Source organism: Hemibagrus wyckioides, linkage group LG11 (assembly GCF_019097595.1).
Source record: "Hemibagrus wyckioides isolate EC202008001 linkage group LG11, SWU_Hwy_1.0, whole genome shotgun sequence".
In the NCBI taxonomy this organism is placed as follows: Eukaryota; Metazoa; Chordata; class Actinopteri; order Siluriformes; family Bagridae; genus Hemibagrus; species Hemibagrus wyckioides.
Window position 1 is genome coordinate 27,900,852 of NC_080720.1, and position 23,513 is coordinate 27,924,364.

Genomic DNA, 23,513 nt, shown 5'->3' on the forward strand with positions numbered 1-23,513 from the left:
AAGTCAACTTAGCCTCATATATTTTATATTTTTTATTTATGGATTTTATTGTATGGACCTTGGGGCATTACGATGATTGAGTATAGCGTTAATGACAGGGTTGCCAAATTGAGCTAAACTCCTCAGGACCACCAATGAACTCTAATACGGGGAAGCACGGTGGCTTAGTGGTTAGCACTGTTGCCTTACAGCAAGAAGGTCCTGGGTTCAAGTAGGCAGGGGCACCTGTTTCTGTGTGGAGTTTGCATGTTCTCGCCGTGCCTGCATGGGTTTACTCCGGGTACTCCAGTTTCCTCCCACAGTCCTAAAACATGTATATCAGGTTGATTGGTAATTCTAAATTGCCCGTGTGTGTGGTTGTCTGTCTATATGTGTGGCCCTGTGATGGACTGGCGACCTGTCCAGGGTGTACCCCTGCCTTTCGCCCAATGTGCACTGGGATAGGCTCCAGCAGATCCCCATGACCCTAATTAGGAATAAAGTGGGTATAGACAACAAATTGTATGTGAACTGTTCTCTTTTAATATATGCTGCAAAGACTGGAAGAAGGAAAGAGGGATTATAATTATAAAGCGGGTAATGTCCATCCTTCAGAAATGCCTGAGCAGCACAGTGATCTAGTTTCTATGTGAATAAGAAAATGTGTCTGCTAATCTTTTCTAATGCCTTATATTTGTTCTAGTTTTAGGCCTTTTGTGTGGTTTTGAGATGTAGCTGGGATGGGATGGGCATTGTGCTGAAACCTGGCAACCATTTTTAATGACATTAGCTTTTCTGTGTGAAACTCAGCAGCTGTATTGAACAAAGGTACATCCAAATCCACTCATTATAAGCTGCTAGTTTGTGTGCTGCATGAATGTATGAGTTTTCTGTGCACAAGCTAGGTTGACAAAGGAGGTTTATAAAATATTGAAGAAAAGCACTTTGCTAACAATTTATGAGGAAGGATCTTTTCCAGAGTAATTCTAAATTGCCCATAGGAGTGAGTGTGAGTGTGTGTGGTTGTCTGTCTATATGTGTGGCCCTGTGATGGAGTGGTGACCTGTCCAGGGTGTACCCCTGCCTTTCGCCCAGTGTGTGCTGAGATAGGCTCCAGCAGATCCCCATGACCCTAATTAGGAATAAAGCGGGTAAAGTCAACGGATGGATGGATCTTTTCCAAAGTGTTTGTGATGCTGTTTTTGTTTTGTTTTCTTTTGTTTGGAAAGGGGTAAAATATGTATGTAAACAAAACAATTAAGGGGTAAAAAATGTATGTAAACAAAACAGTTCTTTGTAAAAAATAAAAAATAAAAATTCCCTTTTAAAAGTTATTTATAGTTAAAATGCACCTGAACTAAAATGCTAGACAGTTATTCTTTTTATTTTGTTTTATCTTATTTACATAATGAATTTTTACACACTCAATCAATTATCGAAAAGTTCTCTAAAACTACTTTCGATTAGTTTTGCCTGAAGAACAGTCAATCCGTGTTTCAACAAAAACTCTTGTCAGTTACAATCCCCCCCCCAAAAAATCCCGCCTTCTTGATTGTAATTGGCTAGACTCACTCAACACTGACACCCGATTGGATCGAAAACGCTATACGTGTGCTTAACTTGATAATTGGACAGATTCGACGTCGATCACGTTGCTGCGTCAAACCAAAATGCACAACAGAACGGCGAGCCTGACGGATCAGCCAATCATCCGTCAGAAGGGGCGGAGTTAACCGGAATACGGGTGGGAAGAAAACAAATAAACGCCTCTTGACAGCAGGCTGAGACAGAAAGACGGAAAAGAGCGTTGACAACGGCGCGTGAAGGATAACACACACACACACACACACACACACAGGAGTTATTGTTTGTGTAGCTGAGCGGAGAAACTCGTCCGTTTTTAACACAAAAGTGTTTTCCTGGCTGTTGTGTATGGAAAATGAGGACGGTAAGATGATTGATTAGTTGTTTGTGTGTTTTTTAGATGTTAAAAAAGCCTGATTTAGGGCTTAGTTTGAAGCAGAGTCATGCTGGTCACTAAGCCCCGGGTTTATTTACTCAACACAGTGGGACTAAGGTCAACTTTTTCTTATAGGCCGTTTATTATTTATATTTATGTTTAGAATGTTTAATTACACATAAACATTTCAGGAATTTGAATACAAGCCAATCTCACAGCTGTCATGTCAGTTATTTGTCTCCTTTTTCAGCACAACATGATGTTTATTAAAGTGCTCACGTGCTGATCTCAAATGTGTGTGTGTGTGTGTGTGTGTGTGTGTGTCTTTAGAAGGTGTAATGTTCTCCACTGTCACCAAAACCATGATCCCATAACAGATCTTGTCTTAAACCTCTTTAAAGTGATGTGTCATGTGTGTGAGTTTAGTCAGTGACTTGGCATTTTACTGAACATTATTCATGCCATAGCTGTGTGAAGGGGTGTGTGTCTGCTTCAGCATGTGTGTGTCTGAGTGTGTGTGTTTGTCTGCCTCTGTGTCTGCGTTTGTGTCTGTAACTGCTTGTGTGTGTCTCTGCATCTGCATGTGTGTCTGAGTGTGTGTGTGTATGTCTCTGCTTCTGCGTGTGTGTCTGCTTCTGCACATGTGTGTCTTTTTGCATGTGTGAGTCTGCATATGTGTGTGTCTGTGTGTGTGTGTCTGCGTATGTGTGTGTCTGTGTGTGTGTATGTGTGTCTGTGTGCGTGTGTCTGCATATGTGTGTGTCTGTGTATGTGTGCATGTGTCTGCATGCGTGTGTGTGTGTGTGTGTCTCTTGCATGTCTCTGTTTTATGATCTCAGTCTCTGTTTACAGGACGTTCCTGATATCAGTCATCGCCGGACAGATGCTGGAGAAGGACAGGAGTAAATGGCGCTGAGCTCCAGGTAAGATTTCAGAATTCAGAGTCACTTAGTAAAGTAGAAGTGTTTCAGGAAGAGGGAGACATTCTGTTTAAGCAGCGTGGACTAAAGATCCTGACTTGAAATCCCATTCTCTTTACACTGTAGTACAGTCTTTTTCATGAGTACACTTATAAACTTCTAACCTCAGCATCTTCGGTCAGTTGGTTGTACTGTGATTATGTAGCTGGTCATCATGGTTTTCCAGTCTTTTTTGTACAATGGACCGGTTTGATACCGGACAATTTTTCCACGGCCCCCGGGGTTTGATAGGGGGAGCTCTCTAGGGTCAAGCAAATGTTTCTGATATAAAAGTTATTCTGATATAACTATATTTAAGACATTTTTGTTTCTGATAAAAATCTATAAACTCTATTAAACTATATATTACTATATAACTATTTTGTGCTCCAACCGATGCCATGCTTGCTGATATTGTGGTCTATAACTCCTCCCCGAACTGACCGCTGCCCCCTCTCATTGGCTGTAGGTCATCACCGATGTGTTTTTCAGTCAGAACTCCTTTCACACTGCACGACTTTGAGTAGCCGACAGGTCCAGATATTTACCATGCCAAATATGCCAAACCCCTGCTCCACATACTTTTGGCATCTCATACAGACTTTGCTGAACTGGAACATGTTTCTGTTTTGGATGTGTTTCAGTCAGTGTAGAAAACATTTAAAGAATCTGTCCCGTCTGTGGACATTCTGACAGCTGCTATCTGATTATAGACCGAAATATTTAGCCGTGTGTCCATTCAGCCGTCCGTCAACTCGATCAAACCCTGGCATTGACTGTAAGAGAAACTCGCTGTTGGTTTAGAACGATTTCAGACATCTTCAGGGAGACTTGCCCAGCGTCTTTTACTGGTTGCTCGTTACTCTGCATGCTCTTTACAGGGAGCAAGGAAAAATAAGAACAATTAAAAAAAACTCTTGTCACGTATACGCATCCACACACAACATTGTTCTTACGGACGCTTCAAAATCTCATCCGTGATGCCGTTCTGTTTGCTGGCGAATGTAAAGACTTCCTGTTTTGTCGTGTCTTTCTGGACAAAGAAAATTCCATACATTCCGTTCATGTCCAAATGAAAACAGAGGTAGAGTTGGGGAGCTTTTTATCTTTTTTTTATTTATTTTCTGGAGCACATTCGGCACAGTGCATTTAATTCCATCTCTTTTAAAGTATAGACAATGAGAAATGGTGATGGATTAAACGCTACAGAGATTCTATAGAGAAGAGATCTTTTAGTAAACAGTATTATATATTTTAATGGAATATTGTCTATCATAAAAAGTTAGATAAACATCATGAGAAATATTGAAATCATTTATATATATATATATATATATATATATATCTCAGCAGTACCCAAGTATGATTACACAGAAAGGTTGAGCATGAACATGGCCACAGTGCAGTTAGCCAAAGGTCATTTACAATTCAAATGTAGACCTTCTAAGAAAACTGTTACCTCAGAAGGGGTAGGGTGGCGGTGCCGGAAGCGTTTCTAGAGGAAGTGTCGCTGTGTAATTGGGGTTTGTGTAAGCCACAGAGAATTTATTGGAGTTGGACATGGTAGAGATGACTCATGGAGTTGATCTTTGGCCACCTGTTCAATGGAACAATGAGCTCACCTCTACTGACCAGGATACGCAATCTTCAGCCTCACACCTACCTGCAAGTAATGACAGAAAACACAGGGTGCTATTCTATTGCTCTTAAGAAAGCGTGGGTGGATTTTTATGGCGTATTTTCCGACCGAAAATAAATAAGTCGAATTTATCAGTAGCGCTGGCTGTAATTATTCCTGGAATATTGTAAAGATTACGCATCACGTCGTGTTTTATAGACAAAGTAACCCCAGGTATAATATATATAATATTATCTGAAAATACTCTCAAAAGCCAAATGTTTGTGGACATCTGAACATCACATCCTGAACTGTGGTATAGGATCAATTCACTGGAACTGAGAGGTTCAAACCCTGTTCCAGCATGACAACACCCCTGTACACAAAGCCAGCTCCATGAAGACATGGTTTGACAAAATTGGAGTGGAAGAACTCGAGTGTCCTGTATTGGGCCCTGACTCTGACTCAACCCCATTGAACACCTTTAGGGGAAAAACTGGAACACTGACTGCACTCATGGTGGTGATGTCCACATACTTTTGGCTGTTCTGTTCTATTATTAGCCCATGCTTGGTGGCACGACTTCCTGTGAGGATCCTTGACCTGGTGGAATGCTTGGCTTGGGTCAGTTCTTTGTAAGCATCCATACAGTTTACATACGCTTCGTACTGGTCATATTGGTCATAATTTCGTGTGGCTGAAACGGATTATCTGCATTTACAGTCCCCCTGCCGCTCGTGGTACACTTGTGTTGTAGAAATAGAATTGTGTTGTATGTCTTCGGGTAAAACTCATGCACAGGTTACTTCACGTCCTGAACCGGAAGTGCAGACCAGAGTACGAGTTCACATTCACACCACCACCTACACACAGTCTCAGGTTCAGGACCATGTTGCACTTCCTGGTCCAAAAAAGCGTTAATGAAGATAATATCAGACCTCCTACGATTGAGAAGTGGTTTCTGATTATCAGGGAAGGTGATGACGCTGGACGCTGAACATTTCTGCTGTACACTCATCATGTGTGGTGTATTGCCAACTGTGTCTGCATTAATTATTTATTCTTTTATTATTCCCAATTAAAACTCCATTTTCTCTCTTTGCTAGTCCAAACATTGGAGCACATCAGTGTTCTGTGTCAGGGAAATTCGTAACGCTTTGCCGGAGACATCAGGTGCTTTAGGGTGCCACGATGCGTAGAGTCAGCTTTCACGGTGCACGGATGAGCAAAGCGGTGCTTCCAAAGTGTATCTCTACTCTCACTACATTCTAGTCTCTCCCAAAGAATCGAGACGTAGCTCGACGCTAAATACAATACATGCAACAAATTCATCCCGTCTCTGGAAAGGCCAGTGTGTTGGGGGTGATGCAGTTTTGTAGAGACTGTGGTCAGATTTACTGGGGTTGAATCAAATGACACGCAGAGACCTTTATCCTTCAGCTGGTTTGCACTGGTTTTTCTAGTTCATATTGAAGTGTAAATTTGGCTGTTTTTGTGCATGCAGAGTTTGCGAATGCAGACAAAACAAAAACGATACATCTGCGGCGATGTTGCGTCTGCATTTTAAGCCCCGTCCTGACCGGTGGACTCTGATCTGTTACCCTGACCATTTGTGCTGCTTCAATGAAAACTCGAGCTTCGCTTAGTTACAGCTTTCTATTTTAGTCCTGCAGCAAACCTGCACATTTTCTACCAATTAATCAAGGAGGAGGAGAAGAAGAAAAATCGTCAGCAGTGCAACAGCAGTCGCTCGATTTCTTCACCGATTCTCTCTTTTCTACTGACTTGCACATCTTATATTCTTACCAAACTTTTATTTTAATATCGAGTGCTGTTACTCAGGTATCAGATCAGGGCTGTTTCTCTCTTTTATCACTGCTTCAATGGCGCGCTGTCTCAGAGCTTTACAGATGTCTGCGTCTGCTTTCTGCTTGATGAAGGATATCAGGGGTTTTTCAGTCTGTTCCTCCAGATGGGGAAAATGGAAGTGTTTGTACACAGTGGTTTTCTTTTTTTTTGTGTCTCTCAAGCGCATGAATAATGTTTCCCGGTATATGTTATGTAGTATGTTCTTGCTCTTTTTTTATTTTAGATTTTTTGCTTGTCAGATAAGAAGGCTCAATATTCTAAGAAAATAAACCCTGACTTCCTCGAAGCAAGCGATTTCATTTGGTATGTTGCTGTGTTTCAAATGTAATGTGTTGTTGCATGACTGCACACATCAGCCAGGGCTCAATCTCACGATCATTAGAGCCATTTTTTACCAGATTTGTTTTATTTATATATTTATTAAGGTAATTAGCTTGCACACATGACGCACAAGCTTTTCAGAATTTTTTTTTTTTAAAACAAATTCTAGGACAAAGCTGTAATAAAACATGGATTTTTCGAGGAATCCAAATCGGTCTGTGTTTCATGTGCATGATGCCGTCGGTAGTATGGGTTTTCCTGTGATACAATATCTGCGTCCGAATTCGCCTATTATCCGTCCTAAATAGAGTCCCAGATCAGAACGATTTTGTCCCAAACGTAATGCCGTAACGAGTATCCCGAAGATACGGGGATGGTCTGTGGATCCGTGCACACGGGGATTTGTGAGGGTTTCCTTCACCTCGTTTTTATACCTTTGTCAAAGAGAAGTAAATAAAATGTGGCAAAACTCAAGGGAATGTTTAATGAAATGATATGGTATAAATTAAAGGATAAAGTGAAGCATTTTGTTCATGCTGACGGTGTACATATCTGGGCAATAAAGTTCTCTTCCATTACGTGACGTCCCAGTATTTGTGTACTCTTTAGCTGCACGCTAAAAGTATGTACTTTTAGTGCATGGTATAAGAAAAACACAGCATCTACATGAAAAACTTTGCTAGAGGAAGGTAATGATCATGTATCATAATCTCTATTAATGCATAATCTAACTATCTCTCCTTACGTTATTATTTTCTTAAGGAAGCAAAATACAGGATCAGGTAACAACATTGTATAGTAACCAGTGGGCTAGCTAATGAATTTCGAACCTGTCCACCATGATTTATATACAACTGAGGATTTCTTTTTCGTTATATTCAACTGGCTTTTCAGTATCGGACCATGTCTTGTTCGTATATCTTTATGGTAGTTGCTCCTTCAACGCCCACTGAGACAACATCAGGCAATCTGTATTTATATACTCGCAACCCGTGCTGGAAGACGACCTTAACGATACGATATGGCGTGTTTATTTTATTTTATTTTATTTTATTTTACTTATTTGTTACAGTCACTTCTGAGGGTTGATAACCGGGCTGGTCAGCTGTCTGCCCTTTAGCTCTGGTATTTGTAAATCAGGTGTGACCGGTGTGCTTTGTTCCTGACTGACTGGCATGCGTTTCCTGCTAAACTACTCCAGCCGAATTAAAAAGAGCCATTAAGCAGGTTGAGGGGAAAAAAAAGAAGTAGTTTCGTGCATATCAGTCGCCTTTATCTTGTGTTATTTTGTTTATTGCTGTAAATCCATGCTTGGCTCGTTTCTCCTGTCATCAGCAGGTTTATCGAGCAATTTGAGGAAAGTTAGTGGAGACACACCTGTATGAGCAGCTTGCGAAAAGTTTGGCCTCCTGCCATGAGCTGCATCTCAAATTACTGCGACTTGGTACTTAAATTCATTTAGTGGGTAGGGTTCTGGTGTGGAATATGGGTTCAGCTGAGTTTTTACACATAGCTAGGATTTTACAAAAGCGGTTACAACCAAAAATATCTTTTTTTTGACAGCTTTTGACCAGAACACATAGTTTAACGTTTGTTAGCGTTTGTTAGAATGAACAGTTAAGAGTATTGAACTTCTTTTCAGATCAGATCAATACGTCTACTTCTGAAAGAACCAGTTGTTGCTTTGGCAACCAAAATGGTTTTGAAGTCACGTTTGGTCCAGTGATTGGTCCAGGGTTCGGATCAGTGAGGTTCATTGACCGGTATATTGTTCCTTTAGGAAGGACGGGTTCCTTCATGGTTATGTTTTGATGGTACCTCTGTTTATTTATTTATTTTTTTACCCCAGTTTAAATATTGGCAATAAAAATTGTCCCCCCCGATTCCCCTAGGATAGACTCCAGCTTCCCTGTGACCCTGTATAGGATAAACAGTACAGGAAATGGATAAATTGATCACCCTGGTGAACATTTAGTCCCGTCTTTGCTGTTGTAATAACCTCCATTAATTCCTGGAAGGATTTCCGATAGATTTTTGGGAGCATGACTGTGCCCATTCAGCTGTAAATGCATTAGTGAGGCAGGTGCTGATGTTGGGGGAGGAAGCCCGGGGTGCAGTTCAGTACAATATATGTTTAACGGGATTGAGGTCAGCGCACTCCAGTTCACATTGTGTACATTTGTAATGTCATGCTGGTTTACACAGGGTTCCAGTGAAGAGAAGTTGTACGTTGTATTCGTACAGCGTACAAAGACGTCCTGTATACTGTTATGTGCTTTGTTGCAACAGCTTATAGAAAACCTACATATGGGTGTGACCGTCAGGTGTTCATAAATATTTGTTCTTAATACGTACATCAGTTCCGGTGGAGTTGTAATGTTAAAGCAAGGCATACTTCATTTCATGTCTCTGTGGTTACTGGATCCCTTATTATCGCTGACTGATCATTTATAAGATCGTTCTGAATAAGAGCTGTGTAGATTAATGCTTTGTGTTGCCATGGAAGAGATTCTAGTTTATATTTGACATTTAAAAAATAAAAATCGGACTGTTTCTGTATTACAAAGATGCTGTAGTTCTGCGTCTGCTTTGTTTTGGCTGTCATCTTTATCATAAAATAGCGAGACAACATACACTAAGCTTATGACGTGTCAGATGCTATCAGAGGTTGGTGTATCAGTATTACCAAGTACACATTCCAATTTACACCGATCAGCCATAACATTATGAGCACTGACTGGTGAATTGAATAACACTGATTATCTCCTCACCTGTTAGTGGGTGGGATATATTAGGCAGCAAATGAACATTTTGTCCTCAAAGTTGATGTGTTAGAAGCAGGAAAAATGGGCAAGAGTAAGGATTTGAGCAAGTTTGACGAAGGGCCCAACTGTGATGGCTAGACGACTGGATCAGAGCATCTCCATAACTGCAGCTCTTGTGGGGTGTTCCCGGTCTGCAGTGGTCAGTATCTATCTGCTGCTATCATCTTGGTGCCAGAAACCACAGCACACCATCTAGTGTAGTCCATGCCTTGACGGGTCAGGCCCGTTTCGGCAGCAAAAGAGGGACCAACACAATATTAGGCATAATGTTATGCCTGAGCAGTGTAAAACAACTTTGATTGATGGGGGTGGAGCAAGATGAATCAGAATGAGGAAACATGCTTTTTTGGCAAAGGAGTTTATATTATTTCAGCACTGGGGTTATCTGTACACGCAGCCAGCCCAGCCCTGCCTTGATGTTCCAGACCAACAGCATTTTTGAGCTGGAATGAATTCATCCTGCCAGCTCTCATGCACTGGAAAAACAGAAACTGTTTAAAGGTTGCTTTGTCATTACCTTGGCAGCGAGGAGAAAAAGATAGACGTTTCCCCACACACCCGACCAAAACAAGTGCAACAAGGTAATAAGAAGATAAGAGAGGAGAAGAAAAACTAGATTAGTGAGTCTGCGTTGAAAATCATGACTTTGTACCTGTGGCACAAGTGTCTTGTTACCATGGGTGCCAGTCTAACAGGTGAGCAGCTATAAATATGAGGCAGGAGGTGTGATAATGTAACCAGTGTGACCTGTAAGCAAGAGAATATTTGTTCTTTTGTCTAGTTGCTGAGCCAAGTGAAAAGCATCCTTTCAACACAACACCTATTACTCTTCTCCCCTCGTACAATATATTTCAACGATTTATCGTTTCTGAATTTCTGCAAATGTAGTCGATGATCCAAATATGTTTGCTGTGTAAAGTTTTCCACTGTAGCTAAGATATTGCTGTGTTAACAGGTTTAACTGGTCACCATCATGCAAACTGCATGCCATTTTGTTCAGCTCAGCGCTAGCATTTTTTTTATATCAGCTGTAAACTGTATACGACGATCCGTCCTTATTACCACAGTGAATCATTTATAGTTTTAAAACTCAGACTGTCTGAGGTGAAACCCAAGTCTCGAATCAGAGCAGCTCGTGTTTTCCCACAAGGCATCTATCTATCTGTCTATCTGTGTGCTGCCGCTCACGCAGAAGCATTAAGGTCCTTCCAGCTCACTCGACTGCTTCGGTTTGTCATCGGATTGTTCGTTAACGAGCAGAAACCTGACTCGAGGCTGGATTTCCACGTGGCTTTTCACAGGAGCCCTCCTGCCCCCTCACTAGGCAACGCACACTAATGGGAATCGCAGGATGTACGGGTTCAGCAAAGCAACCTGTCTTGTCATGATGAGAAGATCTGATACTGTGTTCCTGCTTGACGTGAAGTTAATGCATGCTAATTGATGCTAGCCTGAGGAGTTCCTTGGACAAACCAGAGACAAATCCAAGTCGTCAGAACAAGTCTAACGGGAAATTAGTGACAACCTCTACACATCCTTGTATTTCCAAAATATGAACTCGGTCTGCCTTTTCCCTCCGTACACACACACACGTGATAATATAGTATGATTATATGCTTCATGTATGGTGTACCTTTTTTAAAATCAGCTATGGACAGATAGGACAGATGGGCGGATGGATGTATGGATGGATGGATTGACAGATAGGCAGATAGATAGGTAGATAAATGGACAGATGGACAGACAGATAGATGGACAGATGGGGATAGATAGATGGATGGATAGATAGATAGATGGGGAGATTAGATAGATAGCATTTGTGATTAATGTTAGGAATTATTAATCATATTTAACAATGAAATCGGGGGATCACATTCCGTCACATTATTTGACTATGCTTCTGTTGATAAGATAAAGAATGGCGTGTATAAAAGGAGCATTTGCTCCATAATACTTGAAATATAAAATGAGAGCTGCCTCATAAGGACAGATAAGGAGTTGATTTTGCTTTCTCAAACTGTGAATGAGTTTTTCCTCTTCTCTCTGAAAGGGTTTGAAAGCTGTGGTGTGTGCAGCTGAACTGCCCATCATGCTGTAACCGCTGTGATTAAGCTGGGAGTTTGTTTAAAACCCAAGTGTACAGAGTGTTTCACTTTAAAGATCATTATCAGGAAAATCGCTCATGCTTCATGATGCTCACGGTCGGCTAGTTCCAAGATCTCTCCTGTGATCAGACGCCTGGGAGACATGCTGAAAACAAAGCTTTTAGTCTAACAGAGTGGACGACTTTGGATAACGAATGATGGGGGGTAGGAGGAGGGGAAAAAACTGAATGACCGTTGAAGCATAAGGGAGTTTGACCAACAGTGTTCTGACTATAAGGTCATGTGCAAGCTGTAGTTTTACCGCACTGAACCGACTGACTACTTACCATGTGACATTTTCTTTCACATGGTTTATACAGTACGGATCTTGCTTAATCTGGGTTCTCTTGAGCGGTTCTTACTTCTCTGTTTTGAAAAGTTGGGAGAAGCCCGGTGATCTGCAAAAGCAAATGATTAGGAGTGATGTCGGAGTCCATTAAGTTCAAAAGGTACTTTTATTATTTATTCTGGAAAAGTTAATAGTGAAACATGTATAGAAACGTTCCGTTTTAATTTTATAGAATTTTATAGAACAGGAATCTGAGGCTTCTTCGTTCACAGACCCAATGAAAGTGGAGCTGGGGAAAATGTGGTTTTCTTATGTTGTAGTCCAGCTGCCTCGAGGTTCAGAGATGCTTTTCTTCTTTTCTTTTGCACCACTATATTGGCAAAAGTTTTGGGTTGTCTGCCTTTACATGCACATGAATGTAATATGGAGTTGGCCCACCCTTTGCGGCTATAACAGCTTCAACTCTTCTGGGAAGGCTTTCCACAAGCTTTAGGAGTGTGTTTATGGGTATTTTTGACCATTCCTCAAGGTGCGCATTTGTGAGGTCAGGCACTGATGTTGGGCAGGCTCCGCTCTAATTCATCCTGAAGGTGTTCTGTCGGGTTGAGATCAGGACTCTGGGCAGGCCAGTGAAGTTCCTCCACACCAAACTCACTCATCCATGCCTTTATGGCCCTTGCTTTGCACAGTCATGTTGGAACAGGAAGGGGTGATCCCCAAACTGTTTCCACAAAATTGGGAGCATGAAATTGTCCAAAATGTCTTGGTATGCTGAAGCATTAAGAGTTCCTTTCACTGAAACTAATGGGCCGAGCCCAACCCCTGAAAAACAACACCTGAATTCAGTGATTTGGCGGAGTGTCCCAAAACCTTTGGTAGTATAGTGTAGCTACAAACCTGCATGATTGTGTTCATTGTGTTGTTCCTGCATGATTGGGTAATTGGATAATTGTATGAAGGTGCAAAAAAAAAAATTGGGGAGGTGGTGGCTCAAGTGGTTAAGGCTCTGGGTCGTTGACCGGAAGATCAGGGGTTCAAGGCCCAGCACTGCCAAGTTGCCACTGTTGGGCCCTTGAGCAAGGCCCTTAACCCTCTCTGCTCCAGGGGTGCTGTATCATGGCTGACCCTGCAGTCTGACCCCAACCTCCAAGGCTGGGATATGCGAAGAAAGAATTTCACTGTGCAGTAATGTATATGTGACAAATAAAAGCTATTTCTTCTTCTTTTTTATTATTTTCAGTGTGTTTCAAACAGCAGTCATGTGTAATTTAAGATAAACAGGCTGAATATGTATTCATTAGAGGTCTCTCTCTCCCTCTCCCTCTCCCTCTCTCTCTCTCTCGCTGTCTCTCTCTCTAGTCCTCGGTTCCTGATCCACATAACTGGAACGATTATAACCCTGGGTATTATTCTCTCGTCTGGTTGTTGGCAGGGCAGTGACATGCTTTATTACCAGTTTGGTAATTTTTTCGCTCTATTACATGATGTCCTTTTACAAAAGAGCCTGTGTGAGCAAAGCAGGAGTCTGGAGACACACTTTTATACATTTATCTATCCCATTTCCCAGCACTGAATTTTTATTCAGTTTTATAAAGTTTTTTAGGTCCTACTTTATGTGCAGGTGCAAAAAAAATTTTTTTTTAGGAAACTGAAAACTAAAACTAAAACTTAAATCAGTGTCCACTTCTTTTTATTTTTACTGCCCAGGAGGAACATGTTGCATATCCAGGCTTTTTTCAGTTTTTCATTTACATGAACATTGCCTAATTCAGTTCTTGATATAATGGTCACTACTGTTTTTTGTCCAGCAACAAGAGGAAAAAAGTCTCTATGTTTTTCTTTCACCTAATAACTTTTTTTTTTTATATACGTGAAAAGCTCCAGTTGTCTATGCAAGCCACAAAAAGTGGTTTAGAAGTGTGTTCAGGACTGGATTAATTCTTTTTTTGATCAAATTCTTGTTCTCAAAGACAGTCTGTCCAGTCCTGTCTGCCTGGACAAACACTATTAACCAATCAAGTAGTTATTGTTAGCACATGTTTATGATTGTCTGATGTCTATGAATGTTTGATGTCCCCCAAATCAAATGGACTTTGCTGGTTCTGTGTGTTCAAATACAGTCATTACTGAAACCACCATTAAAATCTGACCAGAATGAAGCTCCATGAACCTTCCCATCTTGTCTGTTCTGGGCTTTTTATCCCAACACCCACAACAAGAATATAAAATCCACCCTAACTCTATCAGTGAGCCTGAACAAATGCTTGACGATCTCGATCCAGAATCAGGAAAATGAAGAGCTGGGGAAACGGTGACTACACCGAAGCTGTTATATAACTTAATGTTAGCACACACAGACGCTATTCAGACTCAAATAACGAAAAAAAACGGCTCTGAAATGTTCATCAGATTTTCTGCCTTTTTTTTTGGATGTGAACACAAGTCTTCATCACCAGAGACCTCATCAGGCAAAGATAAATAGTGGTTATTTAAAGTCGTCCCTTCCTCCAAGGGACTCAAACCCTCGATTGTTTTCCCTAGTCAGTATTAATACACATAATTAACTCCTCGTAGGTTTGAGTTCAATTACGTTCAAGCGTTTTAGCTTAGTTACTGTGATAAGGCTCCAGGCAAGCAAAAACATGAGACTTGGTTACACAAGGGAGCTTTGAACGAAGAGCTAATGAATGATTTGGCAACTCTTGAATGTACGGTATCATAAATGTAAGATACTATTGCATATGAAAATGTAGACATTTAGAACATGTTTGCTGGGATCTTGCCCAGGCAGCTTTAGAGAAATCTGGGTCATGAGCAAGTTGATGAAGCAACAGTGGAAATACCAGCGTTTGAACATGGTTAGGAGGACAAAGGAAGGATTTCTTATGGTGCTTGAGAGATAAAAATGCAGTCTCGGTGGGAAAGATCCATTTTGTGATCAATCCAGTGCTTGAATGTTTTTTTAAGGGGATGTATTCACTTCTCAATCCCACTCTTCCTTTACTGGGATTAAAGCATGAGGGGAAAACTGGTGGGAATCAGTGCAATGATGTAAATATCACAACCTGTGTAAGGTAAACCTTTTCACCCGTCATCTGTGTTAGAACGGCACTGACCGGTGGTTTGATGGTTACCTGGAGAAAGATGCGTGTGCAGAGTGTGCGGTGGTGCCTGGGGCTGTTCTTAAGAGCCACTGCATTAGAGTAAACTCCACTTGATCCTCTTTCACACACTAGCCCGATAAACGTCGGCCCAAGCGATCAGGATTACAGAGCGGCTCAGCCAGGTTAAGTCTTCAATCCCGAGTGGGAATGTCAGTATTGATGGTGGTGACTTTAACCCTGCTTCACTTTCCAGCTCAGACTGGCTTCCTGTGGATGACTTTTTTCAAAGAATTTAGATCATGCTAGAACATTTTAAAACAAATAAAACATTTGGTTGTTTTAGCTCTGACAGAATTCCTAAGGAGCTTGCAAGACATTAAGCCAGTACTAAGATTGCACAATTTCCTAACCTCCTGTTTAGCACAATCCAACCCCACAACGGAAAGCTGTGAAACATTGGGTCAACTGACTGATAATGTCTGAGCTACTGATTGGTTTATTAAACCTGTGCAGAAGTGGTTTTTGTTAGTCAGCAAATACACAACAGATTATCTTTGACAGATAGCTAAAGGTTTGTCTTTAACTCTGAGTGTTGCATTAACATTTAATTTACAAATAAATAACATATAACTTAGCATATTATGTAGCTGTTAGTTTGTGTGTGTGTGTGTGTGTGTGTGTGTGTGCGCAGACCATTCAGCATTTTTAGTTCCCATTAAAAAAACAAAAAAAAGGAAATAGCCAAAATGCATGTACAGTTTTATACAATGCTTTGCTCTCACATGATTGGCTGATTATATAAGTGCCATAATGTACTGGTGTTCTTAATAAACTTGTTTTTGTTTTTTGCTGAATAGATGATTTATTTGTCTTGTTAAAATGATCTACTCCGTGGATGCTGTCGCATTGATGGCACCGACGAAACAGCGTGAATTTAGATGGACGATTGGTGTGATTAAAAAACAGCGTGAACCGTTTTGGTAAACGGCAGGAGAGGTCACTATTTTGCTCGAGAAGTTTCACAATGCTACATTTTGTTATACGAGCCTGTTATTTTTCAGATAAGAAGAACTACATGTCATTCTTGTCATTCCTTTTTACTATCCCATGATGCTCTCTCTGTGTCTGGATGTCAAACCTGTCAGTGTGGAATACCAGAGAAAAATGCTGAGGTCATAAGTACATGTTAGATTCCTTGTTTATACGAATGGATAACTAATCAGTCTGTTTTGAAATCGTGTGTGTGTGTGTGTGTGGAGTGAACGGTGGTGGTTTATCTGTTTTCTGTCGTAATGAGATGAGCTCAGTAGATTAACACAGTGCTGTAATTAAAGTGACCCTGCCATTAAGTCAATCAGTATCAGCGTAATGTATCGGGGTTAATCCGATATAAAGGCAGTTACACCACAGTGCTGTGAATACTTGGTCCTGATTGGTCAGATGTTCTGTATCGGGCAGTAGTGCTCAATAATGTGTGAGGAAAAGAAAAGGTTTCATTTGACACTCATATTGAGTGTGCATGTGTGTTTTTTTTTTATAAGTAGATAAGTTATAAGTAGATTAGGTTCTACAGTTGCGTATTGGAACGAGCAAATTCTTAATTAACACTTCATATGTTCGCTGTGTATTTTGTTTGTGCGTGCCCTTGGAGACCGACAGAATTAAGGCCAGCTCAGACTGTAGCAGTGTGTGAAAACGAGGCTGTGCTTTGGCAGCTTGTTTTATAGCTGAAGAATAGTGCTATTGTACTCGTGACCCACAGCTCCCTCTATCATGTGATAATGCTGAAGTGAGTTTGCTTTTGTCACTATGGTTAAAGGATGATAAGGGCGTTTGGGAGCGTGTTAGCCTGACGTGCGAGTCATGTGGAGCCTAAATCACAGTATTTACACACAAAAATGATGAGTGCGATTTCCTTAATAAAAAGTGTGGTAACAATATCCACACAGTGTTTGGAAATGTAACTTACACTATATTGCCAAAAGTTTTGGGACACTCCTCCAAAATCATTGAATTCAGGTGTACCAACCACTTCCATTTCCTCACTACTAAATATTTCACGGTCAGCTGTTAGCGGTATTGTAACAAAGTGTGACTCCATGACTACAGCAGCATCACAAATCACATACTCATGCACTATTCCACGCCGTTGTATAGTATAAACAACGTGAATAGTGTGTTCACACTGAAAACACCAAGTGCACTTGAAGTGTGGAATGTTGGACACTTCACATGCTCAACACTCGCAGCTTAGCTTACGTAGCTGAAGAGAGGCAGGGCTACCGGGCACTGATGCTGGATGTGAAACTTGTGTTTTTAGTAATTCAGACTAAATAAATGCTTGATTCAGTGATGTAATGATTCGATCACGATCAGAGATTTATTAACTACAGTAAATGGGCATTGTCCGGCTATAGAGGTGGGTCAGTGGGATGTTAACGAAATCCATAGTGAGCTGGATTTCGCATATAGGATAATTGTTTTTAAAAAGTATTAAACAGCGTTAAACAGCACATGACTACAACCATGAGGTAATAAGGATATTTTTTCAGCCCATCAACATGTTTTGCTCATGTTTAATCACTTCTTCATGTGATGATGAACTATGTGTTTAGTCATTTAAACACGCGTATATAAGCACCCCTTCTTTATCAGTTTTCAATCTCAAGTCCGATCTAAAGAAGCAAACATCAGGCTTGGATAATTAATTAACATCTGGGGTAAGAGCACTGTCTAATGTGACTCTGGTACAATTTAGTAATTGTCCTGTTCTTACACACTTGGTCTCTAAGTGCTGAGTTGAATGAGGACAAGGCTCTTTAATTTAAGTAGCTGGTTTGAGGTTTGTGGTTTTAACCCCAACTTTTAACCCCAACTTTTAACCCCAGGGACTTGAATTATAATGACTCTCTCAGCATCCTTAAGCTGAAAGATCTTTCCGTCTGAACAGTCAGAATATGAATTGACAGTGATTAAGAAAAACAAAGGCGTATCGATATCCCATTATGATATTAGGGTCTAATCGGGTGCTTTCAGTTTGAGCACAGATCTAACGTCATTGAAAACCGAGTCAGTTTCTCTGCTCTGGATAATACATCAAATGTTATTTTTCTTTCATCTGTGGAGAGTCTGGTTTCAGGGGCATCTCAGGTCTTGATCTATTCACTCCTGCTCATTGTGGATAGTCGTTTTGATGAGATTTATTAAATAATGAAAGACTATTTTAAAAAAAAAAGGGGCTTAGTAATTGAAAGAAAAGATATTAAAAAAGAAAGGTCTAAATTTATGCTGACCAGATATCAGAGTACTGTATCAAAAAGGGAGGCAGGGATCCTCTGATTGGTTTTAATATTGTTTCTGAGGTTTTCCAAGTTTAATTGCTCTGTTTAGAGGTTGAACATTTTGATAACAAATAGATGAATAGTGATGTAAATGGTTTAAGAGATATTGGTGACTGACTGGCATCCAATCCAGGATGTAATCTCATCTGACAGCTAGTATTTATTGGACAAGTTTGAGGCGATCATTACCAGGATAAAGCTGGAGGTAAATAAATAGGGAGGTAAAGCAATTAGGCCTTGTCTAATAAGCTAGGGGTCTATATAAGTGTCTCCTATGATTTAACCCTCAGACCGGTAATGCTCACACATCTCTAAAGATCTGTTGTACACTTAATATTGGGAAAGATGTCATTACTTCCTAGGGGGAGAGTTAGTGCCAATTTTTTTTCCAGTATAAAGCAACTCTTTTCTAAGGTGGCTGTCTAAGCTGTCCAGATACTTTTGCACAAATTTACATTTAGGACACCACATCATAAAATATACCATGGCTGTTACCTCCTACCATAAAGAACAATGTCCGAAATCATCTGTTAAGGCTTGGGGGATGTATTACCACAGCTGAATAAATACACACCCTTACAGGGCAGTTTACGGTTACTGTGTGGTTTCCACAAAGAATTTTAGATGAATTACAGGTCAGAGGTTACATATTTGCAATGCTTTTTTTTTTTAGCTTGGATGGAGTATAATTTTCAGTAGAAAAGCGAATTGAAATTATGACACTTTGTTCGATATTGAAATAGATCATAAGCAGGTCAGTACTGTCCTTTGCTGTGGTTGCTCTTATCTGAGCTGAAGCTAAACATGTTTATTGTCCATTACAAAACAATTACATAATGGGGTATTAGTAGATAGTGAGAAACGTTTCCTTTGCACCATTTAATTTCCACACAGATTACTATTTATCAGTAGATCGCTTCTGATAATCCGATCCAACTATCCTCCTCCTCACACCGTGGTTGGTTCGTGGTTGTTTGTCTGCATGTAGTGTAATATGTGTAACTTCAAGGCCCTTAATATCTTTTATCTTTTTTTTTTGAGAGTGGCTCTGGCGTCATCTCCACCACTAAGTGCGTTTCTCAAATGGAAGAAAAAAAAATGTTGTGGTTTATAACGGTTGGTGAAGACCGTTTGCAGATAACATGTGGGATTAGGAAGATGATTAAAAAGCAAAGGTCACGGCATCACTTTAGAAATTACAGCGGGGGATTCTTCTTCATAACAACAACACACATGTCCCCACATGTTCGTAGAATTTCAAAGCATTTCTCCACTGTGCTTTCAGCTTCGTCTAAAATGGCCCGGTTTTCTGACCTGAGGATTGATTTCAGTGCAATACAATCTGAAAATTGCCAGTAAGTGCACTCGCGATCGATACACTGAGCCTGGTTTAAGTGGCGTTAATTCTCGAGTCAGTCTATAAGGGTGATGAGTGGCTTTATTTGATCATGCTGCCTTTTTAACAAATAACAGACCTATACCAAATAACTAGAATTGTTCTCTTGGATGAAGTGCACTTTAAAAAATATCAAGGTTTTTCACTTGCTTGATGACTTGTGTTTTTTTCTCTTTTATTCAAAGTATATATGTATGTATTTTATAGTTTGTATATATTTTTGTTAATTAGATTTGATTTCCTCTTACCCAAGTTTTGTTTCTGGTCTCTCAGTACTGTGCAGGCTCTGAGACAACAGGAGCACCGTGATGGCTAGCAGACAGGATGGTCATGCTGATCGACCCCTGCTCTCATCTCTAAGGCCATCTTCTGCTCCAAAACTAAATGTGCAGCGCTCGCTATCCCGAGAGACCATTACCATCCATTTCTCTGCAATGGGCAAGGAAGAGGATCAGGAGGAAGAAGGCATATATGGACCATTAGACCTGCCGGATGATGCAGTGACGAACAGTCAAGGAGTAGTAACTGCTTTGGAAGCAAGTGAAGACCTTGTTCTTGAAGGAGATACAGAGATGAATCCCGACGGTAACGTTGTTGCCGAGTCCCTTTCAGCCATGTCAGGTCAACAGAACACTAATAAACAGGAACACAGTTTTGCTCCTGCTGAGCCTACAAAGGGGGCAGGATCCTCATCAGGCTCCACAAACTCCTCACCTTCCAAATCGGTGTCACTTCCCTCAATGGATAAGGCCTTTCTCAACCTCATGAAGTCATTGTCTACAGATTTTGAGCCCCGGGAAGGTGTCCCCGCTCCTCCTTCTTTGCGCCATCGGCAGTTGATGAAGAATCTGGTCAAATCTTTGTCTACAGACACAACCCAGGAGCCCTCTGGATCAAACCGCTCTTCAGACTCCCGCCTCAACCTGCACCTCTTCAAACAGTTTACTCAACCCCGAATGACAACAAGTGCAGGAGACTCCAAAACCGCTCCATCATCTCCATTAACCTCACCTGACAACCGTACCTTCTCCTTCAAGGTGTCGGAGGTGGAGGCCCGCATTGAAGACACGAAACGGCGTCTTTCAGAAGCCATTTCAGAGCCTTTGCACTTGATTAGCAAGTTTATTGGAGATGAAACTATTTATAAACCTAAACCTCTTTCATCCAGTGTCACAGAATTGACCAGTTTTTCCGCTCTAAATGGCCATCTTGAAAGCAACAATAATTACAGTATCAAGGAAGAAGAAGGTGACCTGGATAGTGAAGGTGTTACTCCAGAAGCAACTGAGCTGGCCTCAGGTGCTGAAAGCAAGACTGCCAAAGCTTGTCCTTCCTCTCTGGGATTGGACAAGTGCTCAATGTCTGCACTTGCCAAACAGGATGACGAAGAGTTCTGTGAACTTTACAGTGATGAATTTGAGTTGTCTGTGGATACAGAGGTGCAGGTTGATCATACTGAGTGCAGGAAGTCTGGAAGCAGTTCTTCCAAACCTGCTAGTCAAAGCACAAGGATCAGTGAAGATGAAATGGAGTTGGTATCAGCATGTAGTGTTCCACATAAGACTTTGTTAGCGCTGACCATCATTACCTATGGGTACTTTATTCTACCTTTGCCCGCTTACCTCGGAGGAATGTTGCTGGGTGTAGCACTAGGGTTCATGCTAGCCATTGGTGTAGTTTGGCTAACGGGCCCAAAGCAACCAAAGATTAGACGTTCAAGGGCGCAGAGGGATCTGTGGAACGTGGCACAGCTGGATATTAAAGAGCCGGGCATCTTCAAGGTAGGTCTTCTCTCTGAAAAGTAGTTTATTGTTTAGGAAAGAAATTATTAGTTTGGCACATTGTTTATTTTACTGTTAGCGAGTTGCTCAAACAATCAAGGCTCAGGGTTACTGAGCAGATGGTCAGCCCCAGCACTGCCAAGCTGCCACTGTTGGGCCCTTAACCCTCTCTGTTCCTAACCCTGCAATGAAACCTATGCAAAGAAAATTATTTCACTGTGCTGTAGTGTGTGTGTGTGTGTGTGTGTGTATATATATTACACTATATTGCCAAAAGTATTCGCTCACCCATCCAAATAATCAGAATCAGGTGTTCCAATCACTTCCATGGCCACAGGTGTATAAAATCAAGCACCTAGGCATGCAGACTGTTTTTACAAACATTTGTGAAAGAATGGGTCGCTCTCAGGAGCTCAGTGAATTCCAGCGTGGAACTGTGATAGGATGCCACCTGTGCAGCAAATCCAGTCGTGAAATTTCCTCGCTCCTAAATATTCCACAGTCAACTGTCGGCTGTATTATAAGAACGTGGAAGTGTTTGGAAACGACAGCAACTCAGCCACGAAGTGGTAGGCCACGTAAACTGACGGAGCGGGGTCAGCGGATGCTGAGGCACATAGTGCGAAGAGGTCGCCAACTTTCTGCAGAGTCAATCGCTACAGACCTCCAAACTTCATGTGGCCTTCAGATTAGCTCAAGAACAGTGCGCAGAGAGCTTCATGGAAAGGGTTTCCATGGCCGAGCAACTGCATCCAAGCCATACATCACCAAGTGCAATGCAAAGCGTCGGATGCAGTGGTGTAAAGCACGCCGCCACTGGACTCTAGAGCAGTGGAGATGCGTTCTCTGGAACTTCCATATTGGAAGAGGAAGCTGGCCCCTTCCTCTTCCAATATGACTGTGCACCAGTGCACAAAGCAAGGTCCATAAAGACATGGATGACAGAGTCTGGTGTGGATGAACTTGACTGGCCTGCACAGAGTCCTGACCTCAACCCGATAGAACACCTTTAGGATGAATTAGAGCGGAGACTGAGAGCCAGGCCTTCTCGTCCAACATCAGTGTGTGACCTCACAAATGCGCTTCTGGAAGAATGGTCAAAAATTCCCATAAACACACTCCTAAACCTTGTGGACAGCCTTCCCAGAAGAGTTGAAGCTGTTATAGCTGCAAAGGGTGGACCGACGTCATATTGAACCCTATGGATTAGGAACGGGATGTCACTTAAGTTCATATGCGAGTCAAGGCAGGTGAGCGAATACTTTTGGCAATATAGTGTGTATATATATGTGTGTGTGTGTGTGTGTATATATATATATATATATATATATATATATATATATATATATATATATATATATATATATATATATATATATATATAACAGATTTTGGTGATTTTTTAATTGAAAAGATGTTAACACAGTCTCTCTTGGAAATGGAAAAAATGCACAATATTTTCAGCAAACATTGATGCATAGTTACTTCTTATGCCATAAATTGAACAAAAATAAAAAATAAAAACATTATTATGGCACTGTGCAAAAGTTTGGGCACTCTAAGAGTTCCAGAGTCTCAGATTCTTTTTACAAGGTTTCAGACCTTAATCAGCTCATTAGATCTGATGCATGGCAACAGCTGTCATTAGTAAATGCCAATTTCAAAGCTTTACAAATACTTTGACTCTTCAAATCTTGTGCAAACACTTGCGGATACTCAACAACCATGGGTTCCTCTAAGCAGCTGTGTAAGACTCTGAAAATGAAAGTTATTGATGCCCACAATGCAGGAGAAGGCTACAAGAAGATAGCAAAGCGTTGTCAGCTTGCAGTTTCCACAGTGAGAAATGTAATTAAGAGATGGCAGTTCAGGGGAACTGTGGAGGTCAAGATGAGATCTGGAAGACCAAGAAAACTCTCGGAGAGAA

General features: G+C 41.0%; 1 protein-coding gene across 1 annotated transcript in view; it reads left to right on the forward strand.

The window, feature by feature from the left end:
* The first annotated feature begins 1,759 nt into the window (after positions 1-1,759).
* The window catches only part of LOC131361393 (testis-expressed protein 2-like), a 36,699-nt gene continuing 14,945 nt past the window's right edge, over positions 1,760-23,513 (forward strand). Inside the window, exons 1-3 of the mRNA XM_058402460.1 lie at positions 1,760-1,927; positions 2,792-2,862; positions 20,079-21,586. Of these exons, the coding sequence (XP_058258443.1) occupies positions 20,114-21,586 (1,473 nt within the window). The 5' untranslated portion in view covers positions 1,760-1,927; positions 2,792-2,862; positions 20,079-20,113. The remainder of the gene's footprint in view (positions 1,928-2,791; positions 2,863-20,078; positions 21,587-23,513) is intronic.